The 13,755-nt window shown below is 39.5% G+C and overlaps 2 protein-coding genes across 2 annotated transcripts in view; both read right to left on the bottom strand.

Moving 5' to 3' along the window:
• Positions 1-11,587, bottom strand: part of LOC114480781 (GTPase IMAP family member 7-like) — a 32,069-nt gene extending 20,482 nt beyond the window's left edge. The window contains exons 1-2 of the mRNA XM_028475197.1: positions 10,913-11,587; positions 6,140-6,153 (exon numbers count right to left, since the gene is read on the bottom strand). The gene's annotated coding sequence lies outside the window, so the exon portion shown is untranslated. The remainder of the gene's footprint in view (positions 1-6,139; positions 6,154-10,912) is intronic.
• Positions 9,578-11,003, bottom strand: LOC114480780 (GTPase IMAP family member 7-like). The gene is made up of 3 exons (XM_028475196.1): positions 10,826-11,003; positions 9,641-10,301; positions 9,578-9,581 (listed from the first exon to the last, which is right to left on the bottom strand). The coding sequence occupies exons 1-3, from the start codon at positions 10,842-10,844 to the stop codon at positions 9,578-9,580; spliced, it is 684 nt and encodes a 227-aa protein (XP_028330997.1). The 5' UTR covers positions 10,845-11,003.
• Positions 11,588-13,755: the final 2,168 nt, after the last annotated feature.

The following is a 13,755-nucleotide window of genomic DNA, read 5'->3' as shown; positions in this document are numbered from 1 at the left end:
GAGGAATTTGTCTTGGTGACCTGTGCTCTCTCAGATAGTGTAACATTAAATAATAACAATCAACTAGAATAAAGAAAAATAAATAAAAAAAGAAGTATGAATATAAATATAAGAGTAGTTAGACTAATATGTGCAAACTAAATAAAAATAACAAGATAATAATAATAATAGTAATAATAATAATAAAAATAATAATGATAATGAAATACAATAATAATAATAATAAGATAATAGTGCAGTAGTGCATTGATGAGTAGTGCAGGTGAACATTTAAATGAAAATATTATGTTCATGAACATTTCGCAGTGACAGGTTGATCCAGGGTTGTTATGTTTAGTTCCATAGTTATTTCACAGTTACAGAAACAGGTCTGACACTCTAGGACTGTGTAGTGTTGATCACAGCGACAGCCTGGGGGAAGAAACTGTTTTTATGGCGGGTAGTTTTGGCGTACAGTGATCTGTAGCCTCTGCCGGAGGGGAGGAGTTTAAACAGATTGTGTGCAGGGTGTGAGGGGTCTGCAGTGATGCTACCTGCCCGTTTCCTGACCCTGGACAGGTATAAGTCTTGGATGGAGGGCAGATCAACACCAATGATCTTTTCTGCAGTCCTGATTATCCTTTGTAGTCTGTGTTTGTCTAGTTTGGTTGAAGATCCAAACCAGACAGTGATGGAGGTGCACAGAACAGACTGAATGATGGAGGTGTAGAACATTATCAGCAGCTCCTGGGGCAGGTTGAACTTCCTCAGCTGACGCAGGAAGTACATCCTCTGCTGTGCCTTTTTCCTGGTTGAGTCTATGTGGGAGGTCCACTTCAGGTTCTGTGAGATTGTGGATCCCAGGAACCTGAAGGAGTGCATGGTAGCCACTTTGCTATTCAGAATGGTAAGGGGGGGAGGTCTTGAGCGGGTTCAGTTCCAGATGGTTCTGACTGTACCATAGAGCCAAAACTTCCCGTCTGAAGGTAGACTCGTCCCCATCCCTGATGAGACCAATGACGGTGGTGTCGTCTGCAAACTTCAGGAGTTTCACAGAGGGGTCCCCTGAGGTGCAGTCATTGGTGAAGAGGGAGAATAGAAGTGGGGAGAGAACACACTACTGAGGGGCGCCAGTGCTGAGTGACCGGGTGCTAGATGTGATCCCTCCCAGCCTTACTTGCTGCTTCCTGTCAGTCAGGAAGTTGGTGATCCACTGACAGGTGGAGGCCGGCACTGTGAGCTGGGTGAGTTTCTGGTGAAGGATGTCTGGGATGATGGTGTTGAACGCAGAGCTGAAATCCACAAACAGGATCCTAGCGTAGGTCCCTGGGGAGTCGAGGTGATGCAGGATGTAGTTCAGTCCCATGTTGACTGCATCCTCGACAGACCTGTTTGCCCGATAGGCAAACTGCAGGAGGTCCAGCAGGGGTGTCTTGTGATGTCCTTCAGGTGGCTCAATACCAGCCTCTCAAAGGACTTCATGACTACGGACGTCAGGGCAATGGGTCGATAGTCATTGAGTCCTGTGATGGCAGGTTTCTTTGGGACTGGGATGATGCTGGAGCTTTCGAAGCAGGAAGGTACTTCACACAGCTCCAGTGATGTATTGAAGATCCGTGTGAAGATGGGGGCCAGCTGCTCAGCACAGGCTTTCAGGCAGGAGGGAGATACTCCATCTGGTCCTGGAGTCTTTTTGATCTTTTGTCTCTTAAATAGCTGGCACGCATCTCTTTCATTGATCTTCAGGTTAGGTGGGTGGTCAGAGGGTGAGGTGGGGGGGGAAGTGGGGGGAGCAGGAAGGGCAGAGTCCAGGTGATGGGCTGATGCTAATGAGCTTAGGGGTGGGTGTGAAAACCTGCAGTAAAAGCTATTCAGGTCTTCAGCCAGTCTATTGTTACCTGCAGGGTGGGGGGAGGGTTCCCTGTAGTTGGTAACCTCACGCAGGCCTTTCCACACTTCTGAAGGGACTTTGTTTGAGAAGCTTTGTTTTAGCTTCTCAGTGTAGCACCTCTTGGCTACTCTGATCTCCTTGGTTAGTGTGTACTAAGCCTGCTTAAACAGGACCCAGTCCCCACTCGAGTAGGCTTCCTCCTTAGCCTGACGCAGCATCCTAAGTTAAGGTGTGAACCAGGGTTTGTTGTTGTTGTATGTGCAGAAAGTCTTGGTCTGCACACACATGTCCTCACAGAAGCTGATGTAAGATGTCACAGTGTCAGTCAGTTCATCTAGGTTGTCTGATGCAGCTTCAAACACTCCAATCAGTTCAGTCAAAGCAGTTTAGCAGATTTAAACTTCTGCCTGTAGGTCGGGATGAGGTGAATCAGACAGTGATCAGAGAGCCCCAAAGCTGCACGGGGAACAGAGTGATATGAATCCCTTTTTGCAGTCTAGCAGTGGTCCAGTGTGTTAGCACCCCTGGTGGGGCACTTAATATGCTGTCTGTATTTAGGGAGTTCGTGGGTTAGATTTGCTCTTTTAAAATCCCCGAGAATGATAAGCAAAGAGTCTGGATGTTTTTTCTCCACGTCTGCTATCTGGTCGGCCAGGTGCTGTAACGCCTCTGTTACGCAAGCCTGAGGAGGGATGTAAACACCGACCATAACATATGAGGAGAACTCCCGTGGAGAATAAAATGGTTTACAGTTTATGAAAAAACTCTCCAGATTAGGGCTACACGTCTGTTTCAACACTGACATCTGTGCACCAACCTTGGTTAATGTAGAAGCATATTCCGCCTCCCCTCGTCTTCCCAGAGAGCTCTTTCACGCAGTCCGCTCTGAGGAGCTGAAAGTCCGGTAGATGTAGAGAGCTGTCCGGGATGAGTTCACTGAGCCAGGTTTCAGTAAAACACAGGGCGGCGGATCTGCAAAAGTCTGAGTTTCTGGTGTTTAGGAGCAGCAGTTCATCCATTTTATTTGCCAGTGAGCGGACATTCGCCAGGTGAATGGATGGAAGCGCAGTGCGTAATCCCCGCTGCCTCAGTTTGATGAGCGCGCCTGCTCGTTTACCCCGTCTGCGTCTGCGGCGTCTCCTGCAAATTTCATAGAGAGCTGCTGCTCCTCCGGTGAGAATCTCCGCATAACTTTCTGGTTCAATGAGAACCGGTGAAAAAAGAGCAGCAGAGGACTGTCCTACGTTAATTAGTTCTTCTCTGGTGAAAGAGACCAGAGAAGGGGAGCAAGAAACTACAAAAAAGAAGAAAAACGCAACAACTACAAGAGAGCGCAGTACCGAGGCAACCATCCGCGGCGCCATCTTGGAAATCTGTTCTTATAGACAAATTTATATCCTTTTATCATAAACTCCATGCCTTTTTTTTCTTTCAGCCAAGTTTCTGACAGTGCTATTATGTCAAACCTAAACAATGTAGAGATGTAATCCTTAATGTCTTCAGAATTTGCGTACATACTCCGACTATTATAATGAATAAGTGACAGACCTTTTTCCTTCTTTGTTTCCAATTTGAATTCAGTCTCTGTATAGTAATAACAGTTCGTGTCTTGTTTCCAGTGTGAAAAGTTGTTTGGGTCCACTTCATCCACTAGATTAATCTCCCGTTGTTGATGTTGTTGATAATGTTGTGAATGATTTTTAGTGATTCTTTCTATATCCATAATTTCTATCAGTGTTCTTGTAGCTTAGGTACCTCATTCGTATTTTTCCAGGTCTTCCATCCTTTCGATTAGAATGGGTTTTCCATTTTCTTTTCCTGGGGGTGTAATGTATATCCTGCAGCGTCTGGTCCAAGTTTTCACAATTTTTCCTCCCTTTTTCAGTTGTCGTGCCTTCCATGCGATACTTGCATTCTGCTTCGTCAGGTTCCCGTTCATAAACACCATCGTTCCCCTCAGTTTTCTGCCTTGCTTCATGATTTCTCCTTTAAATTTCACGTTGGTAAACGTAATTTTCACATCTCTGGTATCTTTGCGTTTTGGCAGCAGCTGGCAGTATTTGATGTTGTCAGGGTTCACGTCAATGCCTTTCGAGTCCAGGTAATCAATCACCTGTTATTCAATCGATTTTGTGTCTTCAATGGTCGGTTCCTTTGTTTGTCTTGTCGCACTGGCGTAACTCTTTGGCCTAATCTTTAGGCCCGTGATGATGACATCTTTTCTTTCCAGATCTTCAACCCTCGCACTCAGCATTTTTATCTTTTCAACATTCTTTACATTTTCTTCTTTCAATACCTTGACGTCACTCTCCACGGTTTTCAATGATTTCTCCAGGGCACTCCTCATGGACTCCATCGCCTTCTCCATCGAGTCTATCTTCGTAGATAGACCATCTTTCATGTCCTTAATCATTTCTTTAAGCTCTTCCAAAGCCGGATCAGGTTCTGGATTCAGTGGTGCCAGTTGACCTGTTTTTTTTTTTCTTGTAGTCATGTTCTGGGCCCAGTTTTCCCAGGCTCAGGCTTTCTTTGACACTCTTCAGATGCAGCTGTTTGCTGCTCGCTGTTAATCTCGAGGTTGTGATAGGACTGCAGAACAAATAAAACGATTGTGTCTCAAGAGGAAATCGAAAACAATCGAAATCATTCACGGAAATGCTGATCAATTTATATGTTGTTGATGAGGTGCATTATACTTTGTTTTTTCAATGAAACACTGCTGAGGAATCCGGTTAACAAAGGTATTAAAATGCAGAGAAACCTTTGGTTAACAAAGGTATTAAAACGCAGATAAACCTTCCGGAAATGCCTAGCCGACATGGCTATGCTATCGGTGTTATTTTGTATTTTTTTCTTCATTTCCTGATGTCACTTCCGGAGCTGAACGTGGAGGATCTGGGCATAGAGGTTCTGCAGCTCGACCCTCTTGCATTATTTGATTTTTGTTTCCAGAACCAAAATGCTTTTGCTTCGGTAGAGAAAACAAAAAATGGGGAAAACAAACACCTTTATTCGTTTTCTCCATTACCGATTGGCCAAAGTACGTGACCCGGAACTGAAGCGTTACACATTCTGCAATATCTTTAGCTCTGCAACACTTAAAGGTATTGTGGATGATGTTTAAAAAAGAAACACCCTCTCCACATTTTGAAAAAAAATGCGCATGTGCAACACGCCTACATGTGCGGGAGAGCTTGCACTCGCCCAGTCTTCCTTGTGCACAGCTCTGTTTACAAGTTGGTGTGGACATCGGTCATACAAGCATACCTACCAAAAGAAGATTTGCACTTTTCCCACTATGTCAGACTCGACACTGGTAAGTGAAAATCCATTTTCAAAGGACCCGGTGCACACCGGGCACGAGCACGTACGACGGCCTTTCGTAAACATGATTGACAATTAGGAGGACCAATAGTCTTGGTGATCCACCCGGAAGCTAAACATCGTCCACAATACCTTTAGGAGTCTCTAAATCCTCTGAAATGTCCGTGAGGAGGTTCTGTGCCCAACACCAGCTAAAGCGAAAAGGACACTTTTTAGATGCACAGTTGGAAGCAGCGATCTTGTCATGCCGAACTGCCGTTAGCATAGCCGTTAGCGTCGGATAAAAGTACACTGTGTTGCAGAGCTAAATATATATTGTTACACCCCTCCCCCAAGGTGTAACACTGCTCTCCCTTTTTATATCCTCCCTATAATACAATATTTCTTACCCTTCTTTAGGGAGGGCTGGTGATGGTCACAATTATGAAATAAAATAAATCAATTTATTTCATTGCAATAACAAAACATGCGTTGCTGTCTCATAATGATTGCACTTCTTGTAGTGTTGACCTTTAACAACATGTGCAGACAAGAGAGAAAAAAAAAAAAAGAATTTAAAAACAAGAGCAAGAGAACAACATCGTGGAAACGCAAATAAGTCAGAAAGTTTGAGTTTGATATAAAACAAAATAGATGAGAGAGAACAAATGAATAGCGAACAAATTAATCAAAAATGAAATCTCATAAAAAAAAGCACAAACTCAACAGAATTATCTCAAAATAAGTTTTAGATCTAGATTTATGACGAAAGCAAAGTTGAAACATGTCATGAAGTTATTGTTTCATTGTTTAATAGTGCAGTGAGGGTTGGACTCTACCAGGGTTACCTGTCAGTTGAGCTGCTTCTCCATCTTTGTGCTGAGTCAGGACTGACTATTGACCCTGGTCCTGTGAGCCCTCTGAGAGGCTGCTCACTACCATCTTTGTTTGAGGGAAAAGTTGAGCCTGAATGTGGAAAATATTACATTTAAGACTTGGTTTCAGTCTGTACTGTAATTATCTTTGAGAATGATGCCAGAATAATCCTATTTATCCAGTTTTACATTCATGTAACCGGTCAAGACTCTGCGTTGTGTTTAAAGGTGTTTTTTTCTGACAGCAGCAGGAACACACAAAAATCCTCCAGTCAGTCTTTTTCATAAACATGCCCCTATACAAATCAAATGACATAAACATTTGTTACAATACATCGGAAGCATTTTAGAACAGGTTTAATTCAGCCAACTAACTTAGAAACATAACTAATAAAGATATTTTTATCCGAACAGCAAAACCGCTTACCTTTCACACGGAGATCGTTAACAAAACTGAAGAGGTAAGGGAGCGAGAAACATGGCATAGGCAGAAGTGCTACATTAATAACTGAACGTGGGGATACACACATAAATTAAGGTTCCACATACTGATTTGGAGGCCCAACTTGTCAGGTATGAACTAATAAAATAAAATATTTTACATACAGTACATACATAATTGACCCTGTTACATTCGTTCATCAACTTGTTTAAGGGAATTTGAAAGAAGCCCACTCTTTATGAATAATTCTTTCAATCTTATCAAGTTTTTTTTCATAATCCTGTGTAAAGCGATAATTGATAATCAACATAGGTTCAACAGTGATGGTAGTATTTCCCACATTCATTAATTAATTGCCACACACTAAGTACGGCCACACAGATAAGATTCCACCCAATTCACCATAGAATGAGAGAAATTGAAATCTGAGAGTTTTGAGCAGAGGACACCATGATTTACAGTATCCAAAGTCATCGTCCCCATGACACCACCCATGTCCAGAGAAGATTTTATTTTCTAGGCAAGTGGCCATTTCTGAGTGTTTGGCTATTGTCTTCTTATTAGATCCTCTGTAGCTGTGCACGTGCTATTGTCATCATTGTGTCTTTATTTTCATCCTGTGTGTTGTTATGTATGTTTGACTGTCTCTTTGGGGGAAAGGTGTTCTGTTCTATGTAAAGCATTTTTAGCTGAATTTTCTTGGTCTGAAAAGTGCTTTATAAATAAAATGTATTATTATTATTGTTATTATTATTATTATTATTATTATTATTATTATTATTATTATTATTATTATTATTATTATTATTATTATTATCATCCACAAATACCCTTATAAATGTTTAAATAAATCACCATCAGAGCTCATGAATGAGGAGATACAATTAGAGTTTAGTTTTTAATACTTTCCTCATTAAATTAATATCTAAACACACGTACATAAATTATGGTATATAAAACTACATTTCTGCTTACTCAGCTCTCTATAATACACAAATGTTAGAAATATTTTGTGATTAGTTAAATGTAGTTTATTACAAACATATCATTGATATGTTCATATTAATCCTGAGAATCATAGAGAAGGACATTGTGGGATGTTTTTAATAATTAGTGGAAAAAAGGCACAAATTATGGAGGTGTTTGAAAACCCTGTTAATAAGGAAAATGACTAAAAAATAAACAGTATAATCTGTTAGTTCTCTCACCGTCTTCTTCAACAAGCATTAGGCAACAGGCTACATTTCATTTTCATTTAGGATAAGCTGAGTCAGCTACTTGGAACAGGGCCCTGGAGGCAGAAAGTGTTTTTCTTTGTTTCTGGATGAATTATGGAAGAATATGTTGAGCTTGAACAATGTGTTTCCCTTGGTGAGGCGTTAAGTCACACAGCAGCGCCATCTAGTGATCATCTTTGTATAGTGAAGTGCTTTCAAACATATTTCATGCATATCAACCTAAATGTTCACTCATTTTTACACTGATCTGAAATCTATACAAATATGTTGGAAATTAACAGTTTATCAGTTTTTCATCATCAGCAGAAAACCTAATATTAATATATTAATATTATATTATGATGCTAATATTGGTCTGGTGATACTGAACCAATAATAATGGAAATCCAAATGTATAATGTCATATTAAAAAATGATATTTAATATAAACGTGATACAGGATACAACCTACACAGCTTACCTGTCCATCTCAGTGAGTTCTGGGATAATAAGATAATGAGAGTTCAGTAATAATCAATAACTTATAACTGGAACCTGCTGCTGTCACAAACTTTAACAACAAACTCAAATCTCAGTGATCACAACTTATTTTATTTACAGTATTTAGAACACACACATGTAAATACAGATGAGTAAAACATGTTTCATTCTCTCTCATCTTTAAATGACAAGAAAAGTTGATTTACTGGATGTAATTTTACATCAAAGTTACAAAAGTTAGATTTGATACAGATTTAATTTCCATAGATTTAACAAATACAAATAAAACCCACAACCTCACGCACTCACGTCTGCTTTAATTTCCCCTCAAACATCTTCACAAGATAATAATATAATTTGATCTTTACAAACACAAATCAGAGATACATGTAGAAATAATGATCTTAGATAATATATATTCACAGAAACATTTTAAAAACATGATTGTTTCATTATCTGTGGCCGTAAGAATGAATACATGATAACATTAGTTGGAGTGAAATGTTTGTGTTTATCTGTGAGAAGAAACAGATGCAACAAAACAAAATCACATTCCCTTAGAATTATAATAAATCTGATACACTTCATTAATGATTAAACATTATTTACATTATGCATTAGGTATTAATTTATAACAAATTGGTATTGAATAATAAGTGGTTTCTATTTTTTTCCCCACACTAAACACAAGTTGTTCACAATATTTGTAATATTATATTATTTTTGCATCACTTCATGACCCCTGGCTTTAAAGGAGGAAGCAGACTACAACTTATAGATCATTTATTTTATTGTGTTTTCATCTGTACTAATGATGAATTACATATTTTTACTGGCACCAGCGCCAGTGCCGACAACGATGACGGCGCTAACACCACCAGTGACAACGCTAACGCCAACGCCGGCGACGGCGACGGCGCCTTTGACGGTGCCTTTGACGGCGACGGCGCCGGCGATGACGCCGGCGATGACGCCAGCGACGGCGCCTTTCACGGCGCCGGCGATGACGCCAGCGACGGCGCCTTTCACGGCGCCGGCGAAGACGCCAGCACCGGCGCCGGCGGCAGCGCCAGTAACAGCGCCAGTAACAGCGCCAGTAACAGCGCCAACAACAGCGCCAGCGACAGCGCCAATGAGCAACACGGGAGCAACAGTGGCAACAGCAGCACCAGTGACAGTGGCAACAGCAGCACCAGTGACAGTGGCAACAGCAGCACCAGTGACAGCACCAGCAACAGCACCAGTGACAGCACCAGTGACAGCACCAGCAACAGCACCAGCATCAGTGACAGTAGCAGCAACAGCACCAGCGCCAGAAGGAGCTCCCAGCAACTTCCCAGGGTCAACATCCTCTTGGATTTCTCCTGATTTACCTGTAGTTTGATGTTTTGCTCTCTTTCTAATCGTCTCATTTGACAAGACACTTCCTGACTGTCTCTTCTCTACTTTCTGCTCTACTTCCTGCAGCATTTCATTGGCGTCGATGACTCCATTGTTGCTGATCACCAGATTCTCTACAGTGATGAGCAGCTCCTTCAGCTGGTAGGAGTTGCTCCTGTATTCTTCTGGGTTGTTGTTCTTCCAGTATCTGGAATCAAAGACGTGACAGCGGTCGTCACACTTTCTCACCAGATCCTTCAGCTTCTGATTCTGATCCACAAACTGCTGAATGGTCGTCCCTTCATCGAGCTGGTCTCCATGAGTGAAGACGATCACAGAATATTTCAGCACTTCTTCAGAGAAGTACTGAATGATTCTAGTGATGACCTCCTCCTCCTGTGGACCGTAAGTCGCCACTTTAAGCACAATGAGAAAAGCATGAGGTCCAGGAGAACACTCTACAATAGACCTGATTATCTCAGACTTCAGATCCTCCTCAGACTTCTCTGTGTTGACTAAACCAGGCGTGTCGATCAGAGTCAGTTGTTTGATCATCACTTTCTTCGTTGCTGATTTACACTCAACTGTTACAGATCCTGAAGTGTGATCAGGATCAAACACTTCCTCACCAAACAAAGTGTTTCCCAGGCTACTTTTCCCAGATCCAGTTTTTCCAACCAAAACGATCCTACGTTCAGGTAAACTTGGAAAGTCTGAAAATAGAAAATAAGAGACGAGTTTTTTGTTTTTATTAACTTTTAAATGTAAACAACACTGATTGATAAACTAAACAATACAGCCCAACATCACCAAAAATATATGTAAAAAGGTTGATACCAGTGACACTTATAAATATACTAAATGCAACATAGAAACTTATTAATTTGATTGATTTTCAAAAATCTATAAATAAAAGTTTAAATGTATTAACTGTGGTGTTATTTATTATTCTATGAACTGATCCTTCAGGACAACAATGTAGTTACAGGTTTTTAATAATATTTCACACAAGGATTAAAAAAGACAAAAACAAACAGGAAAAAATGTAATTCAAGTAAAATTTAGGAAAAAACTATTTAAGATAACAATTAAAATATTGTTTAAAATGTAAAAACATTTTGGAAATTTATTGTACATTTTTTTTTGCCTTTGATCTAAAAGTTAAACTGACTATTGTATAAAAACAAAGGATTAAAACCATCATTAGAAATGTGTAACTTCTGTTGTCATAACTTACGTTGAGAATTGGAGGCCATCCTGTAGAAAGGTTGAGGAAAGTTGTTTAAAGACTCGTCTCTTTGTCTGATTTGTTTGATCAGAAAAACACGTTTGTATTTTCTTGATCTGAGCTTCAGGAAAGTTCCCACAGTGAACAACACAATGATGTGTGTTTATCAGGAACAGAAGTTAAATGAACCAGTCTGTGCTGGAATCTGAACTACATCCTGAACAAACAACACTACCATAAACAGGAGTGGCAGATACCATCTGGTGATACATCAACACTTTACCCCTTGTGGGACTAATAAACGTTATCTTATCTTACAGTATGAGAACAAAGTCCACCAACATGTTTATGAGAAACCAAGACTTCCATCAAACCTGTTTATGGAACACTTTGAAATATAATGTAGAACATAATGAGACCCACTGACAACATACTGTATTAGACTAAATTTAACAAACAATGGATAGATTAATGTTGACTGTATTTTACAGTTTAATACTTCATGTGTTTCTATAGTATTACAGTCAGATTAGTGCAATAGTTACACAAAGCTCATATACACGTTCCACTGATAGTTTAGAGAAGGTTTTATTTGATTTCTCTTTGCTGCAGTGAGTGTTGGGCTGTACCAGGGCCACCTGTCAGTAGAACTGTGGCTTCATTAATCAGTCCCTCCAATAATTAGAAAATTAATGCAAATTCAGCAAATCTTTGCAACATTTCTGATATTTTGACCAAAATGACAAAGCTTTGATACATCATCATGTAACGCTCTCATTTACCAATAAATATTTAATAAATTGATAATTAAATTAATAAATGAATAAACATTGAACAGGTTAGAAAATGGAGTTAAATTGTTTTGACGCTGTGATGATGTGACACTTTTCTACATCCAAACACACTCTATGAATGGCAGAGACAACAATTACAATACAAGTGACCATGGCTATCCTGATACTGTATCTCTGCTAGCTTCACCTAACCAAACATTCTGTGTCAGAGAGCAGCTGTACTATGAAGCAGGATATAAACACGTTCACCTAAAACAGGTGATTTCAGCCTGACTACGTGAGCACTCCTGTGACAGGGGGAGATTGCAGCGTCAGACCAATCACAATCACGGACAAACTGTGTAGAACAATTTACGTCACAATTGAGGAATAATTCTTTAATGTGAAAAATTAAAATCCATAATTTAGACCAAAAACAACACTATTGCTGCAGAAAAAACAGGAAGAAAAGAACACAGGCAGGAAGCTGCTGATACTGTTATTCAATATTAATCCATGTGATGATCAGTTTCACTTTATTACATCACAGACATGTTTCTATTCAGGTAGACCTCCTCTATTTATCACACACACACTGGGATGAGAACACATTGTTTCACTGTAGTATGTTCCTGATGATGCTGTCAGCCTCACTATAGCTTATGTATGAATGAATGAATGAATGAATGAATGAATGAATTAATTAATGAATTCATCCACATACACACAGTGTCCCACACAGGCTTCATCAGCTGATTGTAGATCAGTCCATCAGATATAAATCTATATCTTTCATAAAGGATGTCATCAGTCAATAAAATGATTAATTTATTTATTAATAATCTTTATTTCCTAAACTCAGCTGTCAGATCTGCACCAACCAGGATCTTCTAACAATGGACAGCTCATTTTATAAGAGAACTGATTGGTCAGGAGGCGGGACTTTAGTACTTACTCAGATCTTATTCACTTCATAACCTGGTCCAGACCAAGCTATGTGTTCAGCCTCAGTTACCATGGTGATTTAGCCCACTAAGATGTTATCCAGAGTCGTAGCACAGGACACATTGATTAAATCCCTGAAGTTAGCGTAATAAGAGGAAATCTAGATTTGTAGTACAGGACCATGAAGTCAGTAAACTCTCCATAAACACTGCAGACTTAAATGATTCAGAGGAATTAATTCCCTAAATGAAACAAACACATCTGTTGCTGTATGAATAACAAAGACCAAACCCAGGAGAGAAATATTAAAAATCACCTGTTTTTACTTTTACTTTCAATCTGACTGTTCACTAAACAAACAGTATGTGACAGACCTGGTTAAGTGGACTTATAGGTTTATAATTGGGTAATGGTTGGAGTTCATGTGAATCAAATGAACCACATAAATCAGATCAAATTAGGTGAAATACTTATGATAACATAGACCCATTAAATTAATGGACATAAGAACCTGAGATCTTGGTTTTTTCAGGCTTTCCCATGAAAAAAACCTTTAAAATGAATTTAAAAAACAAGAACAACAGAACAACATCGTGGAAACACAAATAAGTGAGAAAGTTTGAGTTTGATATTAAACAAAATAGAAAATAGAGAACAAAATAATAACACAATTGTAAAATGCGAACAAATTAATAGGAAAATAAATACAAGTTTAGGGGAAATAAATTGTTGTACAATACCACAAACAATAAAAAAAAATCTCATAAAAAAAGCACAAACTCAACAGAATGATCTCAAAATAAGTTTTAGATCTAGATTTATGACGAAAGCAAAGTTGAAACATGTCATGAAGTTATTGTTTCATTGTTTAATAGTGCAGTGAGGGTTGGACTCTACCAGGGTTACCTGTCAGTTGAGCTGCTTCTCCATCTTTGTGCTGAGTCAGGACTGACTATTGACCCTGGTCCTGTGAGCCCTCTGAGAGGCTGCTCACTACCATCTTTGTTTGAGGGAAAGTTGAGCCTGATTGTGGAAGATATTACATTTAAGACTTGGTTTCAGTCTGTACTGTAATTATCTTTGAGAATGATGCCAGAATAATCCTATTTATCCAGTTTTACATTCATGTAACTGGTCAAGACTCTGCGTTGTGTTTAAAGGTGTTTTTTTCTGACAGCAGCAGGAACACACAAAAATCCTCCAGTCAGTCTTTTTCATAAA

This window comes from Gouania willdenowi, chromosome 18, assembly GCF_900634775.1.
Source record: "Gouania willdenowi chromosome 18, fGouWil2.1, whole genome shotgun sequence".
NCBI lineage: Eukaryota > Metazoa > Chordata > Actinopteri > Blenniiformes > Gobiesocidae > Gouania > Gouania willdenowi.
Note: the sequence above shows the minus strand (reverse complement) of the source record. Positions and strands in the feature narration are given on the sequence as shown.